The 27,848-nt window shown below is 35.6% G+C and overlaps 1 protein-coding gene and 1 long non-coding RNA gene across 8 annotated transcripts in view; one reads left to right on the forward strand and one right to left on the reverse strand.

Annotated features, from left to right (window-relative positions):
* The window catches only part of DNM3 (dynamin 3), a 604,830-nt gene that overhangs the window by 155,139 nt on the left and 421,843 nt on the right, over positions 1-27,848 (reverse strand). For all 7 annotated transcript variants that reach the window (XM_032160976.2, XM_032160975.2, XM_032160971.2 and 4 more), the window contains one exon: positions 21,169-21,278. In XM_032160976.2, the coding sequence (XP_032016867.1) occupies positions 21,169-21,278 (110 nt within the window). The remainder of the gene's footprint in view (positions 1-21,168; positions 21,279-27,848) is intronic.
* On the forward strand, positions 839-27,848 carry LOC131384112 (uncharacterized). The gene is made up of 3 exons (XR_009214644.1): positions 839-1,452; positions 1,590-1,677; positions 27,505-27,848. It is a non-coding gene; the product is annotated as an uncharacterized LOC131384112 (long non-coding RNA).

Consider the following 27,848-nt stretch of genomic DNA (forward strand, 5'->3'; position numbering starts at 1 on the left):
TGCAGCCAAAAAACACATGAAAAAATGCTCATCATCACTGGCCATCAGAGAAGTGCAAATCAAAACCACAATGAGATACCATCTCAAACCAGTTAGAATGGCCATCATTAAAAAGTCAGGAAACAACAGGTGCTGGAGAAGATGTGGAGAAATAGGAACACTTTTATACAGTTGGTGGGACTGTAAACTAGTTCAACCATTGTGGAAGTCAGTGTGGCAATTCCTCAGGGATCTAGAACTAGAAATAGCATTTGACCCAGCCATCCCATTACTGGGTATATACCCAAAGGACTATAAATCATGCCGCTATAAAGACACATGCACACGTATGTTTGTTGTGGCACTATTCACAATAGAAAGACTTGGAACCAACCCAAATGTCCAACAATGATAGACTGGATTAAGAAAATGTGGCACATATACACCATGGAATACTATGCAGCCATAAAAAATGATGAGTTCATGTCCTTTGTAGGGACATGGATGAAACTGGAAACCATCATTCTCAGTAAACTATTGCAAGGACAAAAAACCAAACACTGCATGTTCTCACTCATAGGTGGGAATTGAACAATGAGAACTCATGGACACAGGAAGGGGAACATCACACTCTGGGGACTGTTGTGGGTTGGGGGGAGGGGGAGGGGCAGCATTAGGAGATATACCTAATGCTAAATGATGAGTTAATGGGTGCAGCAAACCAACACGGCACATGGATACATATATAACAAACCTACACATTGTGCACATGTACCCTAAAACCTAAATTATAATTATAATAATAAAAAAGAATGTTAATAGTGCATAGGGTGTGCTATAGAAAATAAAACTTGTAGTCCTTGGTGAGAAAAAAAAAAAGAAAAATGAAATTTGGCAATCAATGTAATATTGATTCTTCACAAGTAAGAGAAACATCCAACAGACTTACTTATGCAATATGCACACCCCCCATCGCATGAAAATACAGCTTAAGCTGATGTGACACCACTAAATCATTGTATCACGTACTGCCTAACTGCCATTTCACAATTGCCTAACTGCCATTCCTCAAAGCATTGTCTGGGGACTACTGGGGTCCACAGGACTCTTTCAGGAGTTCCCCAAGATCCTTTCAGATGTTTCTCCAGATCAAAACCATTGTCATAATACTAGTTTGCTTTTTTCACTTTCATTCTGTTATGAATATGCAGAGAAGTTTATCAAAAAGGGACATAATGTGATGATGTTATTACCAGGCAATTAATGGAAAGTAAAGTTGTGTACTAGAAATTTGAGAGAGAGTATGTGCATTTTCTGAGATTAACTCATTTGTTCTCACTACTTCTACCACACTCTTAATAACTATTTCTGTTTATACTTGCTATAATCTTAGTTAACCTCATTATCATCCAATACATTGTGATTTTGACATCCTAAAGTTTCCTTTGGGCCTATGTACAGACACAACAAGAAGTAAGTGTATCTTTTTGTCTTGTTTTGCAATGCTTTAATTTACAAAACTTGTATTTTTAAAATTTTTATCTAAAATGTATTATTTTAGGATTTAGGAATTCTAAAATAAAAGAAAATGTATTTTCCTTATGTTTAAGGATGGCTCATTGGCTTAAAAACGGGAGATTTGAAGAGAAACTTTCTCAATCCTAGCTGCAACAGCTACATCTAAAGATATTGAAGAAGGTAAGACTGACATGTCAGAGTTAGTGCTCTGACTCCTAGAAGGAAGGCATCTAATGCAAAGGAACAGGACAAAACTATAAATAACAAAAAATTAAAAATACGAATAAAGCTATCTTTCTCTTATTTTTTAATATATGTATATAATTTACCTATTGTCTTTTGCAATTGAACACTTGAACAGCATTTTAATGCCACTTAAGTTACAGCCTCATTTTGAGATGAATCATTGAACATTTAAAGAAAAAAGAATAAAATATTTTAGACATAGGTATGTTCTTTGTAAGCCCAATATTGTTTGTTAGGGCTTTTCAAACTAGAAGTGAAAAAGTCCTTGAAGCATTTTATAGGATAAATCATTGTTCTGCATTAGCTGGAGAAGTGCACACTAGCTGAGAGGCTAAAAGCTTTTGTACAGTTGACATTGCTGAATGTCTACTGGATAACAAAAGTCAGGAAAAAGAAATGACTATAATTTTAAAATGACAGAGTTAATTTGTCTAATTAAATATTTAGTTGCTGCTATGAAACATGAGTTTAGAACTCTAATCTGCAGAATTATACTTTTGCCCTAAAATGGACAAATCTAAAGAATGACACTTGTTTTGATTCTATTTGTCTGGTATCAGTACTAACTAATCCTCAAAGATATTCATTTAAATGAGTTCTTATCAACGAACACAGGTATTACTGAAATAGTCAAAGTGTAGAATCACTTTAATTTCATGGTTTATAAAGCAACAAATATATTAACATTGCACTGATGGTGCAAAGGCAAGGGTGGGTGCCCTAGCATTAAGCCAAGGCAACATCACAATGAGGTACTGACTGATGGTCATTGTAGCCTTCACTGCTATGTCGTCACAGTTTTAAAAAAAAGCAAGTTTCACTTAAAGATATCCTGATGAAGCAGTTAAAAATATCAATTCTATTATATCCAAAGATTAAATTTTAATTTAGATTCATATATTCTAGGTAATAATTATGTATTAATTATAGTATAAACGAATATTTTCTAGAGATTAAATTTTAATATTCCATGTCACAAAATAAGAAGTACACACAAGCATTTCTGCTGTATCCTGAAGTGCTTGTCTCAAGCAAAGCAGCTGTAAGGTGAAGCAGCTGCTGTTTTTCATGGGATTCCGTTTTTACTTGAAAAACTGGCTAACAATCTATCGTTACTAAAACTTCAGTTTTTGGCAGATATTTTCTCAAAAATAAACAAAATAAGCCTGTCACTTAAAGGAAAACAACTGACACTATTTGTGGCCAATGATAAATTTTTGTGTTAGAATTTTGGAAAACTCATATCTATCACCATGGGCTTGACACCTTCCCTTTTTCTGATAAGACTGGTGGATATTAATGAATGTAATTCTTAAGCATTGTAGAATGAAATGTATAAACATTTGAAAGATCTGTGTAAATCAGTGAACCAATATTTTCCAAATGACAAATGTATGATGCTACAAAATCATTCATAAGTAAAAGATCCATTTAAAGTGCATGATAGACCAATGAATCAGTGTAGCAGAATACAGAAAGCTCATTGATATGATTTCAGATCCCTCATTGCAACTAACTTTTAAGAAACGATTACTTGTTGAGTTTTGGTGGAATATCAAAGAAGAAGATCCACAATTTTAAAAGGCTATTAAAATACTCTTCCATTTTCTAACTACACATCTCTGTGAGGCCAGGTTTTCTTCATTGATTTCAACCAAAACAACATATTGTAACAGATTGAAAGCAGAAGCAGCTATGGGTATCCAGCTGTCTTCTGTTAAACTACACATTAAGAAGATTTGCAAAATTGTAAAAAAGATGCCACTCTTCTCAATAATTTTTAAAGTAAAACATACAATTTATGTTAAAATGGGTTTATTACGGTTAGTTTTAGATAAATTAATATTTTAAAACTTCTCATTTTTAATTTCTAACAATAAATATAATTGGTGGTGTTGATAAAAGCTTATCAACAGGCTTTCTAGAGAAAGGAGAAGCTATGATTTTTAGCATTTGCTAGTTTTCTGGTATAAATACTCGCACTATGGCCAGTTTCAAACAACAATGTGAAGTCAACCAACTCACAATATTCCTGATACAATCCACACACAGTCCACATAAACAAAAGCTCTTTGGGGTCTTCAACAATTTTTAAGGAGGACTCCTTTTCACTCTCCTTGGAGAGCCATTGGTGCAGACCTTATGTAGCCAATTTATTTTAAATCCACAATCTAATTAAAATGAAGAAATATTTTAACTACCTTAGTACACTGATGATAGAGCAACTTATCTATTTTCTGAAGCAAAATCACTTTATAATATTAAAAAGAGTTTAGGCTAATATCTGGTAGTATAACACACATCACTCATACTCTTACCTATAAAAGATTTTAGTGAGGTGTGGATTTAACACACACTGAGAGCAAAGGCAGTTACTTGTTTGAATAGTCAAAACCACTCTCTGCAACTGCATTTTTTGAAACTGTTCCTTTATACGCACAGTACTTTTTTTTTTTAGATTCTAAGTAATAAACACAGGCAGTTTCAAAATTAGAAAAGAAAGAAAGGAGAAAAACTCACTACAGTTAGACGTTGCAAATATTTTCTTCATGAAACTATGCATCTGCTCAGAGTCAGCTGCAGAGAGTGACGTTTTCTACTAAGGCTTGTACCATGACCGTTCCCTTTGCTGAGGCTGTGTGTTAATTAAAATTGATTACACATGCCAGTAAATAGTTCCCCTTTGAATGCAGCAAGTTGAAGCAGAATAATATATGTGTAAGGAATATAATTCAAACCTTCACAGTATTTTCTTTCAGCAGGTATAGTTACTGAAGACATTCTTTATGGGTAAGTTGATGTCACCATAAGTCAACTAAAGAAAACTGAAAATATATTAGACATGCAATGTTAAGTCACACAAAGATTCTTATTTGTAAATTGTTATTTTTAAAAGACAGGTTTATCATTAATATCTTGAGTGCATGATTGAGGTAGCTCAATTATCTTCATTTAGCATCATAGTTACAAGTGCTATTTGGCTTAAAGGCTTTTTTTTTTTTTTTCAAATTCAAGAACTCCTAGGCAAGGTGTTATTACTTTAGTAATGTCAGGATAGTATATGGTAACACTGCTAATAATGGAAAACACTTACGGCTGCCAGAGATGCCATTATTCAACTCTAACTGAATTGAAACAGCAATAGACTTGAAGAACAGTCCTCTTTGGACTTTTTATGTTTATTCTACTATTTGACGTAAGTTTTTTTCTTACTATATTCTACATGTCATCGCTAAAAACCTTATTATTCCAATAGTCAATAAAACATGCCCTTAGTTTCCTTTATTTTTGTTCTTGGGAGGCCTCTAAGACGGCCAAAGATATATTGGTATTTAGACATTTCCTTCAGGCTAGGCCCAGCTAGGGACATTTTCACAATCCTGCTTATTCATTTCTGAAGAGCTCTGCTCCCTAGATTGTTGACTGAAATACCTGAACATTTGCTGTCTTACTACTGGCTTCAGCCTGGGGGTCCCACGCTATCACAAATTCACAAAATCACCACCACACTGGCTAAAATGAAGCTGCAGCACACAACTCACTTTAATTTCATCCTTAACATAAGTAACCAAAATATAAACTTCTTCTTTGAAATAAAAGCCTGAAACAAGACAGACAATATCTTGAATCCAGTTCTTTAGAATGACTAATAGCTTTCAAAAAGAAAAGCTAATTTTTTAACAAAGGCTAGCAATTATTTGTATCAATCTCTTTTAGGTAGAATAGTGATCAATCTCTTTTAGGTAGACTAGTGATCTACCAGACTTTCTCTTACAGCTTACCACTACAGTGTCTCATTTAAAGCATGTCTCTTAGAATTGATCACATTTTTTCTGTAGCATGTTTACAACTAGCGATTGGGTCCCCTATCGTTAATGAACAGCAGCTGGGGTTGTTCTATGGCTCCCAAATGGAGGCACACTTCTGTCCCAAGCTGCAATGTTTGTCTGAAGAGGGTAGTGGGGGAAGCAAATACTTGTTCCGGAAAATAGGTGGAGAGAGGGCAATGTATTTGTTCTGAAATCCTAGAAGAAAAGTAAACTTGCTGTGAAGGACATAATTTCTTTTTGTTCTTGAACTTTACATAGTCGCGTTGGGCTCATTCATCAACACAGTCTTTGGACAGAAACCTGAACATGAATGCCTCAAACACTTTGACCAAAATCCTTGCTGGCACTACTAATGGCTTCGGTTACAACTCCAGTTTAAATCCTTGGGAAGAAAGAAACTGAATCCTTCGGAAGAAAGCAACTGAAGTTGCTGATTCTATCCTATCAATCTCTTTGTTTGAAATACGCAAAGGCTCCTGAAAAGTACGATGCCTGATTCCCCTAGAAAAATGAATCTAGACTTCACACAGGTGTTTTAAGCATGAAGAATTCCTCCAAAATCTTTTAATGACATTTAAAGACGTTGAAAAGCACTAACTTGCTATTTTTCTCCCTCAAAAAGGGTAGCAACAATCATCCAAGTAGGGCATCATACTCCTATTTCATTTCAGAGTTTCATTTGAAAAACAATAAAGAATTTAAATTGATTGCTTTAAGTCATAGGCATTTCATACTCAAGAAATTATGTTGTCTTTCATGAGAATATATATTAGCTGTGAAATCAATTGTCACAGACTTAGTTCATAAAAACATTACCAAATTATATTTGATTTCTGTCTGGGTGTGATTGGTGAATCAAATAAACCAAATGGGCCAAGAATTTTGGTTCTCCAATCCATCCCTCTCCAGGCTCCCTTTAAAAATATTTTCCCCCTCCTCTCTGGTGTACCTAGGATTTCCTAATGATGCTATTTCACAACTAGAGGGACACTCTTAAAGGAAAAAGATGCAGTATTGAGAATTGGGAAACTTGTAACAAGCAGGATCAGAACCATATGACAACAAATATCTTTGCAATGAGGGACTAGAACAAAGGAAAAGAACAAACACAAAAACAGAGGTCTCTGTTTCCAAGATTTGGACTTGGAATGAGCTTTCAAAATATACAATGTTCTTTTTTTTTTTTTTACTGACTTGCTGAACACGTATTCCTATCCAGCCCCTTAAAAGGGAAAGCACAGGGTTTATCTTTCCAGATTTATAATGACAAATAAACATTACCCTCATCTTGTGAAGTCACAATCAATAACTGTAAGAGTCCTCAAGTCTCTGTCTGAGCCCTGTGAACTTAATAGTTCTAGCAGAAAAAAGAAGTGAAAACTTATGAACAGAGATTTGAAATTGTCTTCTGGCTCTCCTCCTGCTTAACTTTTAAAACTAATAGAAAACCTGGCCGGGCACAGTGGCTCATGTCTGTAATTCCAGCACTTGGGAGGCCAAGGTGGGCAGATCACGAGGTCAGGAGATCGAGACCATCCTGGCTAACATGGTGAAACCCCGTCTCTACTAAAAATACAAAAAATTAGCCGGGCGTGGTGGTGGGCGCCTGTAGTCCCAGCTACTTGGGAGGCTGAGGCAGGAGAATGGCATGAACCTGGGAGGCGGAGCTTGCAGTGAGCAGAGATCATACCACTGCACTCTAGCCTGGGTGACAGAGTGAGACTCCATCTCCAAAAAAAAAAAAAAGAAAACCTGAAATTTGTCAATACTTTGCTAGAATTGAAGAAATAAAGATTTAGAGTGCTTAGTGTAGGTAACTACAAAGCATTTTTGAATAATAAATGTTAAGATTATGAGAACAATGTTAAGACAATTTACAATAAAACATCTATGCTTTTTTTTTCTTAAAGGACAATGTCATAGAATTCTATTTAGTTCAAACAGCACTCATTTATACAGTTTGTATATTACCGAGGTTATTACTTTCTAAATGAAATATTTCCTTTTTTCCTCCAACTATTTCCTCTGAGAGTTTGAATCTGTATTTCCATTTTCATCCCACTTGCATTTGAAGTTCTAGGCTTCTAAAGCTTACTTACTTTAAGAATGCTTTATATTAGCAATTGCCATTATTTCTATCTTCTCCGTATAACAGAGGGGGGAAGTTTTACACCCATGCATTCATTCCCTCATGCTATTGAGCTCACAAAAATGCCAGGCACTGTGTTAGGTCCTGGGGATACAGCAATGAATAAGAAAAACAGCCTCTCCCTCATGGAAAGCAGTCTCACAGCAGAGAAGTTATAGAATTGTTACATTTTAATTAATTTATAATTGTGTTAAAACCAGAAGGAAGAATAAGGTATTAAAATGTTCACTTAACACACTCCATTTCTTAAACTCATTGTTCAGGTGATCCCCATAGTAACACTACTCATGCCTGAGTGCCACCAGTTCACTTGTGTTCACCTCTGGACAACAATATATCAGGTGTCAATTGGTCTCATATCTAGTGGGATTTTTTTTCTGACTGAAGATAAAGCATGGGGAAAACCAAATTTTTATATCACACGTGAAGTTACAGAAACAGTACAATGAACTCTAGGTCAATTGAGAATGATAAAGTGTTTCTACTCTCAAACTGATTTATTTTTTCCCTCCACCAGATACTCATAGTTAGAGGGTATTACACACACCTCTACTGGAAAGATGACCCACCCGCACTCCAAGGGGGAAAGTAGGATAACATACATTTCATTTCTCTACTGGGGTTGGGACTGATTACTGACTGAATCATCTGACAAATAAAAACCTTCCTGAATCAGAGTATTTAGAAGACAAGCAATTCTCACTTAGTATTTTGTGAGGCAAGAAGTAATGTCTTAAACATTGTTTTGACAAAAGTGGGATAAAAATGAAATAAAATAATTTATCCAGGTGTCTTGTTTATGTTGTACAAAGAAGCTTAATTAAATTGTGTTCCTTACACAGTATTTCATTCCCGAGTCCAGAATATTACATGCTTTTTACCTTACTGAAATTCTCATAAATATGAGTCTCTGCCATCCCTATTTAGGGAAGAGTAATTGTTCCTTTTTTAATGTAGATCCGACACTTAACTATATCCAATTGAGACATGATCTTTTAGACAAAGCATTGTATACCACCCAGAATATTCATTTAAACACTTTTTCAAACAAATTTAAACTCTGAGCATGTCTTAGTATAGAAATGTAGCCATAGAGGTATACAAATGAACAACCTGACTGTAATTTCTTTCCAGCTAACAAGTGGAAAAATATACCACCACTCAACAATGCAAATAAAGGGTCATTCTTTCAGAATGCCTAAAGAGCACACACTATCTATATTACGGCATTGCTTGACATTTATTGAGTGTCAGCAGTATGCTGGGGACTAAGTGGAGTAGTGAAACATCCTAAAATCACTTTCTATAGGAAAAGGGGGAGGAGGTGAATTGGAACACTTGGTAATATTGATAAACCATATCCTGAATTGAAGCGACAAAGTAGAAAGAATGCCTTATTTTAAAAGAAAACAAGGCTCTACAACCCCAAGGAGTGCTCAGAAAACACCATGTGTCTGCCCTACAAAGCCCTGGACAGAAACAGGTCTCTGTTGGCTACCAAAGCTGACATACCTTGAACCAAATGGGCCTTAGCATGACCTTAAAACTGAAGGCCTGCCTGGGGAGAGCCGAGAGAAGCACAGTGAGGCCATTATCTAGACATACTTCTACCAGAGAAAACATGGCATTTCTAACAAAATCAAATAGAACAAAAACCTGGAGGAGCATTTGAATCCTTAGTTTAGACCATGCCACAGTGAACTTCAGGAGTCTGTTAACTAAAATGTAACTTTTAATTTATGATTAGGTGAAGCAATTAATGTGAGAACAGAGTGTCACAATGTTAGTCTCCCCAGATATCTACGATGCCATCTTGAAAGAGCCAGAGGAGGGCTCAGGAATGGGTATTCTTACCTGGAGTTTATGTAGGCTAAATCAGTCTGAGTGTGAAATTCGCTCTCCTCAAGTGCTGAACTCACTGCAACTAGCAACAAATCCTTCCATTTATAAATCTTAGCACTGAAACACTGTTTAAAATGGCTCAAAAATCTGGTCACCCGGCTTGTAAAGATTATATTAATTCACCAGGACACCGAAGCCTTTTTTTTTTTTTTAAAGGATGTTAAATGTATTAATTCCCACACACCTGATGATGGGGGACTACAGAGTAACTCTTTTAAAGTTTATATAGTGGAAAGCTGAAATAGCAGCTGAATGAGCTCTTAGGAATAATGTGGCCATACAAATAGCCATGGCTAAAAGTTTGTCAGGAACTGTAGCAGGAGCACTGGTCAGTTCCATGCAGGGCTTTAAAAATGAGACTAAAAGCATTCCATGGAAATTTGTATGATCTTACAGTAAACTGAAATCCCTATACAATAAGTTAGAAATCTCTTCATTGCTGATCTTTTAGGAGCAATTCCAGTTAAAGCCTTAGGCAGAATTCCTGTTCCATAGTTAATCTCTAAACTACAGTATCAGAAACAGCCTTGAGTTAGGAGACATTAGACCTGGGTTGTAGTTCTGGTTCTCTCATTAACTGTTTTTGTGACATTAGGAAGGCATTTAACTGTTATAGATATTAGCTCCTTAACCTGTGAGGTAAGAAAGACTGACAAGATTATCTATAAGGTCCTGGAAACCCCCGGAAAGCCATGATATTTTAAACTTGCATTGGTGTTCAAACAGAAACTCAGCTCCAAGTCGATGCATCTCATATAGGTCTGCTGAATGGATAAACAAATTGATCCAAAACACTGATGTGGAGGACAGGGATAAAAATTACAAAGTAATGGAGGCATTTAGAAAATCTATTCTAAATTAACCAAGCATAACCTCATCTTAAGGCAAGGAACAAGAACACTTATTTTCTTATAAGGTCTTGTCTCAGAAGAGAAAACAAATTAGGAACATAACCTCAGAATCAATATAAGTGATGAAAAGAATGTAATTTTAGAATAGTTGATAGAATTATACTAAGCATATGGGCTTTTGAAAGATGCATGATTTTACCACAACACAGAGTATTAAAATACATAAACTGACGTGGGTAAGTCCAGTTCAATAAATTCTATGGAAACACAAAGGAATGTTTTTATTTTTGTCACTAGGGCTCATCTTGCCTTTGAAATTAGCTTCTTCTCATTCAGAAGGGACTAGCAACAGATTAAAACATTGCTTGCTATTGGCTTTGACTAATACTATTTCCCATTTGAAGTAGTCTTTTTCTGTGTCCTCTAAATAAATTTATGCCATGACCTAATGAAAGTCACCTTCTATGATGCTAACTCTTTTGCTGTGGCTAAATACTATGCTGTCTGCTATTCTGACACTTCAGAACTGCAGTGGAATACCCTATCCTGTAATCTAGTTAGATGTTACCTTACACACTATAACTCATTGATTTCATGTATAATAATCTCACAACTAAACTTCATTTTCTTCTTTTCTAACATAGTCCTTCCGTTTTAAGTTCAATGAAAAATAACTGTATGACGCTCACTAGTGATTGCAAATGTTCTCAAAACAAGAAAACATCTTATATTTTATTTGGAGTATGATATGATTTGGCTGTGTCCCCACCCAAATCTCATCTTGAATTGTAGCTCCCATAAATCCCACGTCATGGGAGGGACGAACTGGGAGGTAATTTAATCATGGAGACTGGTTTTTCCCATGCTGTTCTCATAATAGTGAATAAGTCTCACAAGATCTGATGATTTTATAAAGGGAAGTTCCCCTGCACATACTCTCTTGCCTGCCACCATGTAAGACATGTCTTTTGCCTTCTGCTGTGATTGTGAGGCCTCCCCAGCCATGTGGAACTACGAGTCCATGAAACCTCTTTTTCTTTATAAATTATCCAGTCTCAGATATGTCTTTATTAGCAGCATGAGAACAGACCAATACACAGTACCAATACTGACATTCAGGATGGATAATAAATTTCATTGATACTTTGGAATGCATAACAGAATAAATTGGAATTTCATTCCAATTGATACTTTGGAATGGATACTTTGGAATGGATAACAGATACTTTGTTACTTTGATGCTTTGGAATGGATAACAGAATAAATAGTTGTTGAGAGAATAAATTATTGCTATTTCTCTCTAATCAGTTTGTAAAACTTTCATGTGTGTATACACACGGAATCCCAAGTTGACCTTCTAAGTTCACTATTATCACAGTCCTCACCCCTAGCAGAAATCAGGAATGTAGTTTCTTGTTTCTACAATCTATTGATAATGAAAGGCCACTTCATTTCAGCCAAAACTGCAGGAAGAGAATAAAAACTATTTCCTATAAGACATATGAAAGACATTATTTTACATGCCAAAACTCCAAAATAAAAGAATTCTCAATTGCTTTCTCCCTCCAAAAGAGGAAATACAACTTTTCTCACTTTTGTCACTGGATGGCATCAATTTCAATAACCAAAAGGTTTGGATTTTAATGTCCACAAAAAATAATAATAATAAGATCTTGGGTGAATCCAGGAACCTCCAAAGGTCACATCCTCAGTGAAAAGATGGACTAAAAAAAGTTTATCCACTAGCAAACAAAAATGACACGCAAGTATATCATGGCATGGTCAAATACAAAGAGGGTGCTTCAAGATGGCTGCCTAGATGAATCCGGTATTTGCCTCTCGCATGGAAAAGAACCAAAATAGTGAGTGGATAATCATACTTTGAGTAGATAATCTAAGAGAGAACACTGGAATTCAACAGAGAAGTGACAGAAAGCACCAAAAGCAAGAAAAGAGAGGGACACAGTTCAGTTGGATCAGCTGAGAGTCTGGAGTGGCTCCTTAATGTGGGGAAAGGGTGAATGAGAGACCCCCAGTAGACCACATTTCTGCTGGAGATTCCTACAGTCCTAGCCATGAAAGAACACCTCAATCCTTATGAATTCTGAGACTAACATAGAGAGCTATCTGGAGACCACATGAAGGCACTGCTGCATACACCATTTTGAGAGCACAGCCCCCACCCCGCCAAGCTGCATTCTGCTCCATTGCCAGGGCTAAGGCAGGAGCCACAGACAGTGATACCATGCCCATCCTACCTACCTGTGGCCCTCTGCAGAGGGGTAACTGCATATTTTCATATGCCCCCAAGGACAAATGCCACTGCCCACAACCACCACTGCTGCAAGCTGCTGTGGAGCCAAGACACAAATGAAGCCCATGTTCCCAGCCCCCAGCTTATGGCTCCACCCAGGGAAAGCAACCATAGGCTTCCCAGTAGAAGGGCTACAGATAGCCATTTCTGCTCTCACCTAAGCATTTTTCCAGTGGTCTGGGGATCACCCTACCTCTGCCTACCATAGCCAGTACCACTGAAGGGTGTGAGAGCAAGTCCACCTGGCTCAGCTCCACTCCCTCCCCCTTTACCCAAGCATACCATCCAGGGACATGGGCATCACTTATACACACCTTCCAGGGGCCTGAGCATCACCTGCATGTACTTTCCAGGGGCCTGAAGATCACCCAGCCCAGTTGACCACCTGTGGCGCCTAAGCACTTCTCCCAGGGTCTGAGACCAGCCATATTCAACTTGCACTACCACCACAGCTGGCACCCAACCGTACACACCACCTGAAAGTCTGTGGGCCAGCTCACCCAACCTCTTGCAGCCACTGCTACCACAGGTGTGGACCACTTGGGTCCCAGATGGTTGTTCCACCATTGCTACTGCCATTACCCATGACACACCCACTGCCCAGGGGCTTAAGAACCTGTTCACTTGCCAGACCCACTGATGCCATTACCAGCACCTGAGAAAGCAACCTGGAGGCACAAGAATTGGCCTTCCTGGACCTACCAACACCAGCACCAGCGCACACTGGCCTGGGGCCTAAAGACTGGCCCACCTAGTGTTATAGTACTCAGCAAAACTTTATCATAGCCTCTACTAATAACAACTGCATTCTAAGCCACCAAGGTAGTCTCAGACACCACTGATGCTGTCTACAAATGAAGAAGTCATACAGAGACTACACCACTACGCACAGTCAGATTCAAAAGCAAAGTACCCTACCCAACCAATACCATAGATACATGTCAGAAAAGAGTTCTCCTTTTCAAAAGCAATTTCAAAAAAATTAGAAGAAGCAACAGTTATACCAGATGTGTAGATATCAATGTAAGAACACAGGAAACATGAAAAAGCAAGAATATTTGACACCTTGAAAGGAACACAGTAATTATCCAGCAACAGATCCCAATAAAAAGAAATGTACTAGTCAGACATCGTGGCATGTGCCTATAGTCCTAACTACGCAGGAGGCTGAGTTGGGAGAATCACTTAAGCCCAGTGGTAGGAGGCTGCTATGATCAAATCACTGCACACCAGCATGGGTGACAGAGTGAAGCCCTGTCTCAAAAGAAGGAAGGAAGGAAGGAAGGAGAGGAAGGAAGAAAGGGAGGGAGGGAGGGGAAATTCATGAAATCCTAGGGAAAAAATAAAAATACTATCACTAAAGAAGCTCAGAGAGATACAAGAAGATTCTGAAAAACGATACAAAGAAATCAGAAAAACAATTGAGGATATGACTGAGAAATTTACCAAAGAGATATAATTTTTTAAAAAGCAGAAATTTTAGAACTGAAGAATTCATTGAATAATATACAAAATACGCTCAAAAGCTTCAACAGTAAGACAGAGCAACAGGAGAAAGAATCTCAGAACTTGAATATAGATCTTTTGAAATAACCCAGTCACACAAAAATAAAAATAACAACAAAAAGATTAAAACCTTCAAGACATATGGGGCATCATAAAGCATCCAAATATTCAAATTTTTGATGTCCCAAGAAACAAAGAAAAAAATGAAAGAATTAGAAAACCCATTTAATAAAATAATAGGTTAAAAACTTCAAAACTTAGCAAAATATTTAGACATTCAGATATAGTCAAAGATCCCCAAATAAATACAATTTGAAAAGGTCTTCTTCATGGCATATTATAGTCAAACTATCAAAAATCAAAGACAAAGAGAAAAAAATTAAAAACAGCAAGAGAAAAGTATCTAGCCACCTATATAAAGGAACCCCATCAGACTAACAGCAGATTTCTCATCAGAACCCTAACAAGACAGGAGAGAATGGGATGATATCTTCACAATGCCAAAAGAAAAAATGTGCTAGCCAAAAATATTATGCCCAGCAAAATTATCCTTCCTAAATGAAAGAGATATAACGTCTTTCACAGATGAGCAAAAGCTAACAGATACATCACCACTAGACCAGCCCTATAAGAAATACTTAAGGGAGACCTACACCCAAAAGCAAAAGAATAATAACTACCGTTATGAAAACACATGCAAATATAAAAATCACTAGTGGAGTAAACACAGAAACAAGGAAGGGAAAAATCTTAAATGTAACCACTACAGAATGCCATCAAACCACGAAGATAAATTATGAGAGAAAAAGAAAGGAAAAAAGGATATACAAAACAATAAGGAATGAAGTAATAAAATGATAAGAAGCCCTCACATGTCAATAATAACCTTGAATGTAAACAGATTAAACTTTGCACTTAAAAGATATAGACTGGATGAATGAATTTTTAGAAATGATCTAACTATATGCTGCTTACAAGAAATTCTCACCTATAAAGACATATATAAACTGAAAATGAAGGAATGGAAAAAGATGTTCCATGTAAATGGTGCTCAGAAGTGAGTAGGAGTAGCTATACTTACATCAGATAAAACAGACTTTAAGTAACAAAAAGTGACAAAATTATTATATAATGAAAGAGGTGTCAATTCATCAAGAGGATATAATGGTTGTAAACATGTGTGCTCCCAACACCAGAGCACCCAGATATATAAAGCACATATTACTAGACCTGAAGAGAAAGACTCTAATACAGGAATAGTTGGGACTTCTACACTCCACTCTCAGAATAAGACAGATCATCTAGACTGAAAATTAACAAAGAAACACTGGATTTACACTGCATATTAGACCAAATAGACCTAACAGACATTTACAGAACATTTCATCCAACAGCTAAAGAATAAACATTATTCTTAATCAGCACACAGAACATGTCTAGGGTAGACCATATAGTAGGACACAAAACAAATCTCAAAACATTTTTAAAAATCAAAATCATATCAAGTATCTTTTCAGCCAACAATGGAATAAAAACAGAAATCAATAACAAGAGACATTTTGGAAACAGTACAACTACAAGGAAAGTGAAAAACATGCTCCTGAATCACCATTGAGTCAAGAGAAAAATTAAGGAGAAAATTTAAAAATTTCTTGAAAAAAACAGAAATCAAAACACAATGTATCAAAACCTATGAACTAAAGCAAAAACAGTGCTGATGGAGGTTTATAGCAATAAATGCCTACATCAAAAGAAATAGAAAGATTTTAAATAAACAATACAATGATGGATCTCAAGGAACTAGAGATGTAAGAACAAACAAAACCCAGAATTAATAGAAGGAAATAAATAATAAAGATAAGAGTGGAACTAAATGAAATGGAGATGAAAAAGACAATACAAAAGATCAAAATGAAAAGTTGCATTTTTAAAAAGATAAATAAAATCAATAAGACGCTCGTAAGACTAATCAGGAAGACAGAAGACTTAAATAAACAAAATCAGAAATAAAAAAGATATTACAACTAATACAGAAATACAAAAGATCAGAGCTTATTATAAAAAACTATGCACTAACAAACTAGAAAACCTAGAAGAAATGGATACATTCCTGACAATACAACCTACCAAGATTGAATCAGAAAGAAATAAAAAACCTGAACCAACCAATAATGAGTAATGAGATTTAATCTGTTGATGGTGGTGAGGAGGTAGAGAAAAGGGAACATATACTGTTGTTGAGAATGTAAATTAGCACAGCTATTATGGAAAACAGTATGGCAATTTCTAAAAATACTAAAACTAGAACTACTTCATTACTGGGTATTCAGTCAAAGAAAAGGAAATCAGTGTATCAAAGAGACACATGCACCCCATGTCTATTGTAGTACTATTCACAATAGCAAAGATATGGAATCAACCTAAATGTTCTAAATGAATGAATAGATAAAGAAAAGGTGGTATATTTACACAATGGAATACTATTTGCCATAAAAAGAGAATAAAATCATGTCATTTGCAGCAACATGGATAGAAGTGGGAATCACTATGTTAAGTGAAGTAAGCCAAATACAGGAAGATAAATATTGGATGTACTTGCTCATAAATAGGAGTTTAAAAAGTTTATCTCACGGAGGTAGTTAGTAGAATGATATATACCAGAGGGTGGAAATAATGTGTGTGTGTGTGTGTGTGTTGGTGGGGGTTGGGGAGAGAGGATGAAGAAAGGTTGGGTAATGGGTACAAACATATAGTTAGAAGGAATAAATTCTAATGTTCAATACTAGAGTATGGTGACTATAGTTAGCAACAATATATTGTATATTTCAAAATAGCTAGAAGTGAGGACTTCGAATGTTCTCAACACATAAATGATATACACTTGCGACGGTGAATATCCTAAATACTCTGATTTGATAATTACATATGCTATGCATGTAATAGAATATCACATGTACTCCATAAATATGTATAAATATTATGTATCAATAAAATATTAACCAAAAAGTTAGTGTAGCTATATCAACATGAGACAAAATAAATTTTAAGGCAAAGTGCATTATTAGGAATAAAGAGGGCTGTCACAAAATTATTTTTTTAAGTCACCAGGAAAATACAACACTAAATTTGTATGAATCTAATAACATAGATTGGCCTTAAGCAAAAATTGGCAGGCTTATTCAAGCTCACAATCACAAAGCGACCTTTTTAATGCTCATCTGATAAAATAAGATTCTTTGTGAGTTTTTATTTGTCTCCCTGCCTATTCCCCTTTCTAGACAGTATCTAAAATGTTTAATTGTCTTTGTCTATTTGATTCACAGGTGTATTTTAAGCATAGAACAGTATCTGGCACATAACAGCTGCCTAATATATACTTGTTGAATGTTGGAATTATTTGAGATGAAGAAAAGATAATGACTATAGATATTGCAAAATACAATTAACAAGCATAATCCAATCAGCTCTCATGGAACCTACACTTCCAAGCTAGTAAATGCATATTCTTCTCACGTATATGTGAAATATTTATTAACACCATATACTAGACCATATTATTTGGTCACAATACAATTAAGTTACAAATCAATGATATAAAACAATAAGATTCTCAGCATTCTAAAATGTAAAACACACTTTTAAATAGCTCAAAGAAAAAACATGATGAATAGGAAACAGAACTGAATGGTAATAAAATTGTTAAATTTCAAAAATTGTAGTAGGCAGCTAAACACTACCTGGAGAGAAATCTATAGATTTATATGCAGATATATAAGAAAAGGAAAGGATAAAAATTGATGAGCTACACATCTAAATTAAGAAGTTTGAAAAGACCCAAAATGTAAACACAAGAAAATACAAAGAAGGAAATAATTAAGAGAACAGAAATTATTAGAATAGAAAAAATATACACAATAGATGTTCAAGAGTGCCACAAGCTGGTTCTCTGAAAAGAGACAAAACTCTAGCAAGAGTGATCATAAAAAAAGATAAGGATTAATATTAGAAATAAAAATCAGTCAAATTTCAGATACAACAGAGACTTAGAAAAATAAAATATTAAGAAATAGTTGGTGCAATATATTTAAAGCAAAACAGAATGAACAATTTTCTAGAAAAAATACAATTATTCAAACGGATCCATGGAACAAACAGAAAACCTAAATAAATCTGAAATCATTAAATATATTCAATCATTAGTTAAAAGCCCACTTACCAAAAATACTTTCTAGGGCCAGATGATTCTACAGGTTACTTCCACCAAACAGTCAGTTAATAGTTAATCCCTATCTTTTATGAAGGGTTCCAAAGAACAACGAGGACTTATTCTCACCTCAATTTACGAAGCTAACAGAACCTTGATACTAAAACCAGGCAGAAATAATATAAAAAGGAAATGTATGGGCCAATCTAACTCATTTTAGCATTTGCTAAAATACTAGCAAAACTTAAGCCAAGAACTCATAATAAAGAATAGCACATTGTGACCTAAGTTTAATCCCAGGAGACAAAGGATGGTTTCACATTAGAAGGTCTATTAGTATATTTCACCACATGAACAGATTAAAGAAGAAGAATCATACAGTCTTCCAGGTGGAGAGGTTGATAAAATTCAACTCCTAAGCATGATTTAAAAATGAAAACAGAAACCTTAGTAACTAGAAACACAAGAAATCTTCACCTGATATCAGACATCTATCAAAAGGTATTTCACTATACAATTTTTTAAATCATCCTTAAGTTATCCTTAAAATGAGAAACAAGACAAGGATTCCAGCTTGTAGTCAACATTGTACTGGAGGTCCTTGCCAGCACAAAAATGATTTAAAGGAATTAGCATTTCAAAGGAGAAGACAATGGCCAATGTGGGTACATCTATATACTCACTGAGGTCACTGAGAAGTGGCAGCAGAATTCAATACCTTTTTAGAACTCCAAGATTCCAAAATATCTAGAGTTTTCAAAATCCAAAGTTTCCTTATTTCGGTGACTTTTGCTGTCTTTAAAATCCACAGTTGTATTTTATGAAAAATGATAGTCTACCATAGCCTTGTTTTTACCTTACACCCAGCTTTTTTATAACCTGAAATTTTCAGGTTGACCACGGATTCAATTTTGTTTGACTTCCTGTTTGACAGTCACCTGTTCCACTCTGCATCTAGGCAAGAAGGCTGAGCACACCTCTGATGATTGCTTTAGAATCTCCTGATTCTCTGCTGCTCTGATGAAGGCATGTAAACTAGTACTGAGCTTGGCTGCAGTGTGGCAGACTCACTACTATTCTCTCTAGAAAACCTTTTTATTCTTTATTATTTTCAGTGTGTTTTCATAAGCTGCTCTCAAATAATACTGTCTTCAAAAATCCCATTTGAATATTTGGTAGGGGAGTTAGTTGTATTTAATTTTCTTTCCTGTCGATTCTTTAAATGGCTTGCTTTGTGGTTTTACTAAGAATTTTTGTATTATGAGTCACTCTGAGCAACTGACTGGGAATGTAAGAAGACGTCTTCTTTTGCTATTTTAATTTACTGTGTGATTGACTCTGGGCCAGTCATTGAACCTAATCAAGTAACTTCATTTATTGCTAAATAAAGATAAAAGGCAGCCTCGAAAAATGGGTTAAAATTAGATCCTGTTACCTAATGACTCACTGTCTTAATAACTGACTCACACAAATTAATTAGCTTTTTCCTATAAAATTTTCATTTGGAAAAACTCTCCTTTATTATCCTTTCCTAGTTGTACCCCTTTTACACTTCTCTACTCCATCCTCTCTTACCTCTCCATTTGCTTATTTAACTTTACTGCTAAGTTTCAGTGAAGATCATGGCACTCTGTGATGATCAGCTCAAAATACAGTTTTGATACTGCACATGAACAGCAGAACAAAATAAGCACACAGTGGAAAATGAGTGGAAGGAAAAGTATACTTAGAGGAAGTCCTAATACAAGTTCCAGCTCCCCCATGCACTAGTTTTATGACCTTAAGAAAGTGAGTGAACATCCCTGAGCCTATACTTTCTTATTTGTAACTGTATCCTTTTGACCTCAAAGGCAGTTGTTACAAAAACCAATGACAATGAATGTAGACAGCACTTCGAAAAACTGTAAAATACTACACATTTTTATTCACCTTAACTGAATAATTCTATTCACTGAAGTTAGTCAGAGTATATGAAATTTGTCTGCTCTTCAAGAAGAGCTTAAGTGATACCCGTTCATGTTAGACAGATACTTTAAAAATTATCGTAGAGTAGTTTGTAAGTATGTAAACAATATATTGGGACAAGAAAGACTTTAAGGTAATAGAATGTAGCTTTAAGAATGGACAGACTGGGTGCAGTGGCTCATGCCTGTAATCCCAGCACTTTGGGAGGCCAAGGCAGGAGAATCTCCTGCACCCAGGTAATTTGAGGTCAACTACATACAAAACAATTTTTAAAACATTATCCAGACACAGTAGCATGCACCCAGTAGTCCCAGCTACTCTAGAGGGCTGAGGTAGGAGTATTGCTTGAGCCCAGGTGTTTGAGGCTGCAGTGAATCATAATCACAGCACTGTTTCCAGTCTGGATGACAAAGCGAGATCCCATCTCAAAAAGAAAAAAAAAATGGATGAAGAATTATTTTCATGCCAGGTGGAAAAGCAAGAAATAATTAGTTAACACTTGAAGATCTTTTTTAGTCTGAGTTTTTATATTTTGAAGCCATAACCCATGGTGGAATTTAAAAATACAAAATAAATGAAAGGAAAACTGAAGAGCAGACAAATTTCAAGGTGTGACCAAAGGAACTATTTTCAAATATGATCTCTGAATCATGTAGAACTTCAAGGAAAAAAATCTGAAGACAGGAACTGTTTCAATTTCTTACCTTTGCTCTGTATTAAAGAGTGCAAAGATGTGCTTGCTAGACATAAAGCTCTTTTCCACATCTCGAACTTTCAGGTTGTCCAAAGGAAGCATGTACTTCTTTTCTTTTTCCTATTATGACAGACAGAAAAGAGGGAGAGGAGAGGAGAGGAGAGGAGAGGAGAGGAGAGGAGAGGAGAGGAGAGGGGAAAGACAGGAAATTGACTTTAATAAAAGATCTTCAGGCATGCCAATGGCAACACATCACCTGAGTTGGCTAACACTTGATTACACTATCTTGATAATATCATCACATGCTATTTTGATACCAGCTATTAAGGAATAAAAGTTGTTAGAGATAGGAGGCCCCAGTGATTCTCAACGTGTGGGTTGGAAAAATGGCGGGGGAAGTGTACAGGAAGGGCTCTGAGATGGAGAAAACACATGGTCCTCCATCCTTTCCCCCTATGTGGGTCCTTTTAGATGTTTTTAAATGTTAGTTTGATATTAAGACTTTAGCCATCTGTTAATATTTAACAAAAATGTTCTGGTCCTAATTCAATGAGAAATGCCAGATGGATTTCATTTCTTGTTTTATTTGCAGCCTAAGCAGTTTTGATAGCCAGTGTTGGCAGGGGAGTGGAAGCACAGGACCCCAGTACGAAATACCCCCCATAAACTATGATAAAGCATAAAAAGTACTTGCTCATTTGGGTCTAGAATAAAATATGAATTCCAAAAAAGAATTATTCCATAAAATTGTTGAGCTTTTTGGGGAAAAATATGTTTAGGAAGAATATGAACATTGGAGAGGTGAGGTCTGCAAATGTGACCAAATTAGTGTTAGTAAAACATCGGATGCCAAAAAATTATTGGAAACATTTACTTTTAGGGACTGGCCCAGGGGCAATATTATTTATATGTAAAAATGCCTAACAACCAGTAGGAGAGAGCCAAATACTCAGTTTAAGAAACCTAGTAAATACCTATTACCAAGGGTATAACAAGTGCTGCCCTTGTTAACCATGGTCCTCTGTATGGTCCCAGGCTACATCTCTGGTGTTACCCCTGAAAGAGAGCAGGGCTAAAGGCCAGAGCTGGAGAGAATGGAGACTTACTCATAACTTTTAATAAACGACTATTAATGCCCATGGGAAATACGTGCATCATACAAATATGTCTGACATAAGTCCCTTTGCTCCTACAGCATATAGACTACTTCCTTGAGAATTTGTAGCTCAGCTGCATAGCATAGAGCTCTTCTGTGCTCCCTAGTCAGTTTGTGGGTAACATGTTGTATTGTAGGGAGTATCACCCACCTTTCCACTTCCTACTCCTAAATTAATCAGAAAAAAGTTGGGCAGAGCACATTAGAATAGCAAAAAGGTGGCATTCTACTTGGCTACAAAAATAAAGTCGTGTGAACAGGTTCCTGAAAACACTGAAGGAAGCTGCTTAGAGAACAAAATAACTGTTCTGACAATGTCTCCAAAGAAAAGAAGAAACATAAAGGAAACTAAATAGGAGTGGGACAGGCTCAACAATAAACATGAAAAAGTAAAGCACTGCAAGATTAGTCCAATATTTCTACAACAGAAGTTAAGAATATATTATCAAACACAAGAATATTCTAAACAGCAAATACATAATTTAATCGTAAATGAGATATCATAGTTGAGTCCAGCTTTCTCAAAACAGTTGTCAAACTATTTTAGGACAGAATTCTAAGAGGCAAAATTCTAGGCCTAATGAAAATCTATCCAATACATAATCAAATGAAAATGCTTGAGACCCAGGGGACATTTTTTTTATTGAATGTTTTTCAGTGCCCTAAATTTAAGCAGCTGGATTCTTTTAAACTACCATCCTATTCAACCTTTTGAAATGATAGATTTGCCTTTTAACGGGAAATCTGAATTTCATTGTAAAGATGGAACACAATGTCCTTGGCTTGTTTTCTATAGAAGTAGGCTCTCTTTTATACTGCATTCTTTAGCATATCGTGAAGACCAAAACTCCAGCAAGTTTATGTCAGATATTAAACACGGGAGAAATACACACACATATACAGCCTGGGGAACATGAAAAATGGTCCTCATATCCAAAGTACTAAATGTCATTTATCCCAGGTTTTTGAGGACACATTGCTAAATTATTTCATAATCAAAACTTTGAAGACTGACAAAGGAAAAAGAAAATGTATTCAGACATTTATTTATTAAAGTTGTAAGTCAGAGAATTAAATGAGACAGCAGCAATTCTAGGCAATAAAACAGTATATCATGGATATTTCTAAAAAGTCTTGGTGCTTTGGGGAAAGAATGATGTTCTGCTAAAAGAATATCGTGAATCCAAAATAGCTAAAATAAACAAAAGAAATAGGGAGAAATAATATACAGAATTATAATTTTCAAAATACAGTCTTAGCATCATCTTAATTAAAAAATGTGCTAAATCATTTTTGTCAGTTCTATGACTGTCTAATAATGTGCTGTCCAATATGGTAGCCACTAGCCACAGGCAGTTACTGAGCACTTGAAAAGTAGCTCAACTGGGATTAGCTAGAAATGCAACATAGACACCAGATCTCAAAAACTTAAAAAGAGAATGTAAACTATATTGGTAATACTTTTTTATTGATTATATGTTGAAATAACATTTTGAATATATTGGGGGTAAACAAAGGATTATTAAACATAATTTTACCTATTTTTTCTTACTGTTTTGAAGCTGGCTGTCAGACAATTTTAAATGACATATATAGTTCCATTAAATTTCAACTGATAGCACTAAATACCCCATGTACTTAACTCTTTCCTTCCTCTCATCCATCGAACAGTTTTCTCTTCTGATCTCCCTGTTTCTGCTATCAGGTTTATCCTTCGTTCTGTCACCCCATCTGAAACCTCACTATCATTTCTGACCTATCATCTTTTCTTGCCTCCTTTATTACCTAAAGACTTTGTCACACCGTGTTTGAAGAGTTTGTCCTAGTTCCCCTCCTTTGACATTCTCACAACATTATTCCAGGCCCCTGACATCTCACAAGCATGTGATCACAAATGGTCTCCTATCTAGTCTCTTGCCTTCCAATTTCTCTAACATCACCAGAGAAGATGATTTTTGAAAACGATTTGTCAAATTCATTGCAATCCTTCAAAACTTTCAATAGCTTTCCATTATTTACGGAAGAAAATCCACTAACCTCTTTAATGTGAAGAGGTTTAAAAACACAAATTGGCTCAATCCTGATTTGTCAATGTCTCCTTTTCTCCTCCATAAGAAGTTTCTGTTTCAACCAAATACATATTTTCCAAATACATCTTTTCCCAACTTGAGATATTCCTTCAACAGTTCCCTAACATAGCAATGTTTAGTATTCAGAGTCCAGTTCAAGTTCTACTTTCTGTGCAAAAGATTTTCTCAAACTTGTAACCATTTGTCTGTTTCTGTCACCTCCCATCTCTCTCCCTTATATTCATATAATAGGTATTATTTATTCTATTCATTTCAAACTATATGAGACAGCTTCAATTTATAAATGCATTACATTTGAAAATTTATGTGAACGTTGCTCATTTGGAATTCAGAATGTTCAGTCAACTCTCTTGTTTAAGTAGCTTATATATTGTTTAAGCAGTTTATATAAGCTTACACAATATAGTTGTTTAAGTTGTTTTAATTTATTTTTAAAATATGTGATATTTGTTATAATTCTTCCCTGGCTTGCTCTAACATTCTGAAAGATAACAATCTTTCTCAAGCTAATAAATAATCAGATTAGAAACAGGTTTCACGACAGACTAACAGATAATATTCTATGTTATGGAGAAAAACAAAAACTTATAGCATGTTTTTGTAATAAATAAGAAATGAAATTTGATATTTTAAACATTTTATCTAGAGTAGACATTTTGAAGGAAGCACTTGTAAACTTCTAGAGAAAGATTTTTTAATAGACATTCAGAAAAGAACTTCTGCATACATTCAAAGGCTTCAGAGGCTGAGGTCACTGATTCAATATCATTCTTTTCTTCATATTTAAACATAGTATCTTTCCTTTCCTCAGTACAGGAGGGTCGCCAGCAATATTTCTACGGGAGGCATCCAGGATGACAGAGATATTTTTGTTCAAAGAGAGAGGAAACATGAGAGCACTAGTGTAGTGTTCTTTCCCTGAACTCACTTGGCAAGAGTTAGAAGAAACGGAAGAAACAGATCAGGCCCAAAGAGGGTGCATCTTTTTGTGAAAGGGGTATGAGGTGGAAATAACTGAACAATGAGTAGTAAAAGGCAGAGGAACCAAGGTGGTAGAGGGTGGGAATTACGGGATGACTACAGTATGTGCTCGCTGACCTTGAAAGGAAACCAGACAGTCAATGAGAGATAGGTATGGGCTTGGCAAGTGCCCAGTGATGGTCTCTAGCTGGCAGAGCACCATCAGTATAACTTAGGCACTAGAAGGAGATACAGTGGGTATGAGCAGAGGATCAGGTGTGTGGGGGAATAGCTCCTGCATATGCAAAGGACTGGGAGGCCTTTATTCACTTGGCAATTTATACATAGGGAGTTTCATAACTTGAATTATTTGAGTGGCCTTGGTTTGATGACACCTTTAATTATTGTATTTGTTCATACCTTTTCTTCTATTAAAGCAACAACATCTTCAAAGATAAGACCATGAATCCTTCTTGTTTCTATATATTATAATGTCTAGCATGATGCTAGGCATAAAAATTTATACAGTGTATATTATAAATATTATTGAATTGATTTGAAAATATCTGATAACCAAAGCCAGGTGTTGATTAAGATGTTTGATAATCACATATATATGATAATTAAGTAAAAATTCTATGAAGAAAACTATATGAAATTCTTAACTGACAGACATTGCTTTTGACTACTAAATCTTTACAAAGTCTAGACTGATTGCTATGTTTATTTCTATCTCTGCCTTTGTGTTGTCTTCTATTTGCCAGGAATGCCTTCTCTGAAAGAAGGCAGGTTCTTTTGGCCTTGAAGTTTATTTCAAATGCCACCTCCTGATTACAGCACGTCATAGACCTTTTTCTTCTATAACTCTCAAATTTTCCACAATTTTTGTCATAGGCTATCTAGCATGGCAATCTTTATTTATGTTTAGCTTGCCTCTTCAAGCACAGATTGGAAGTTCCTTGAGGGTAAAGATTATGTCATCATTCTTTTGTGTTTACATGTAACAGTTATTACACTGGTGTACATACAGACGTTGCTTAATTAACATTGACTGCCGAAGATCCATAATGAATAAAACCCCAACATGCTGGGCCTACCTAGACTATTGTGTAAAAATTAACCAGAGGGGAATAAAAACACGGTTTTAATGCTTCAAAGATTTATTTCAAATTAACTTACAGTATTTTGCTTAGCATCATATAGTTTGTTAGATGAAGTTTTACTAACCTAAACCAGTATCTCTGATTTGATTCATACAAACCTTAAACATATAAATGTACTGTGGCAATCCAATATACTTCAAAAGAATACAAAAAAAAAACCAAACAAACAAGCATAGATTCTGCTCCTAGGAGATATGAACTGATGAAAAATTTTCAAAAGTGGTAGAACTTAAAAGAGATTACAATAGAATAAGAATAAGAATAAAGGCAGGGTGTGGTGGCTCACACCTGTAATCCCAGCACTTTGGGAGGCTGAGGTGGGTGGATCACCTGAGGTCAGGAGTTCGAGACCACCTGGCCAACATGGTGAAAACTCGTCTCTACTAAAAATACAAAAATTAGCTGGGTGTGGTGGTGGGTGCCTGTAATCCCAGCTACTTGGGAGGCTGAGACAGGAGAATCACTTGAACCCAGGAGGCAGAGGTTGCAGTGAGCCGAGATCACGCCATTGCACTCCAGCCTGGTGACAAGCGCGAAACTCTGTCTCAAAATAAATAAATAAATAAATAAGAAATAAGAATAAAGTAATAAAGAGAAATATTAATGTATGAAAAAGCCATTAATGGCACCATATATGTTTTTTAAATATGCACTAATGGCACCAAATTAATTTTTTAAATATGTGATATTTGTTAAATTCTTCACTAGCTTGCTCTAACATTCTGAAACATGACAATCTTTCTCAAGCTATCAAATAATCAGATTACAAACAGGTTCTATGACACACTAACAGAATATTCTGTTGCAGAGAGTACTTATGCTTCACTAGAACAAAGATTCCTAGTTTTGACCACCCTCTTCTTATACTCATATAACATTCCATGTGTGTTCTCTATTATTGTATTTGCCATATTTTATACTCCTAATTGTTGTCTTTTCTCCTATTGAGAAACTGATATTTATTTGTCCTCTCTCAGTGCTACACTACTCTCCTGGCAATGAATGGAACATTTCTCTGACACTTCCGCACCAAAAACCTGCGTAGACCACATGGGAAGTACCACTGTGCCAGCCAACAGAGGAGTGACAGAATGACTATGCCACCAAGAACTCAGTCCGAAGACAGGACAGTAGTGCATAGATTTGTCCAAGTTAAAAAGACTCCTCACCCATGGACTATAAATGTTTTTGCAGAATACTGAAAACTCGTGAGATACCATGGGGTATTCAATTATTATAATTTGCTTGTTGCTCAAGAGATAACAATGTTGATCAATATTTTTCCTAACAAAGTCTCATTTTTCTCTTTGATGCATTGTGG

Source organism: Hylobates moloch, unplaced genomic scaffold (assembly GCF_009828535.3).
Source record: "Hylobates moloch isolate HMO894 unplaced genomic scaffold, HMol_V3 SCAFFOLD_8, whole genome shotgun sequence".
Lineage (NCBI taxonomy): Eukaryota > Metazoa > Chordata > Mammalia > Primates > Hylobatidae > Hylobates > Hylobates moloch.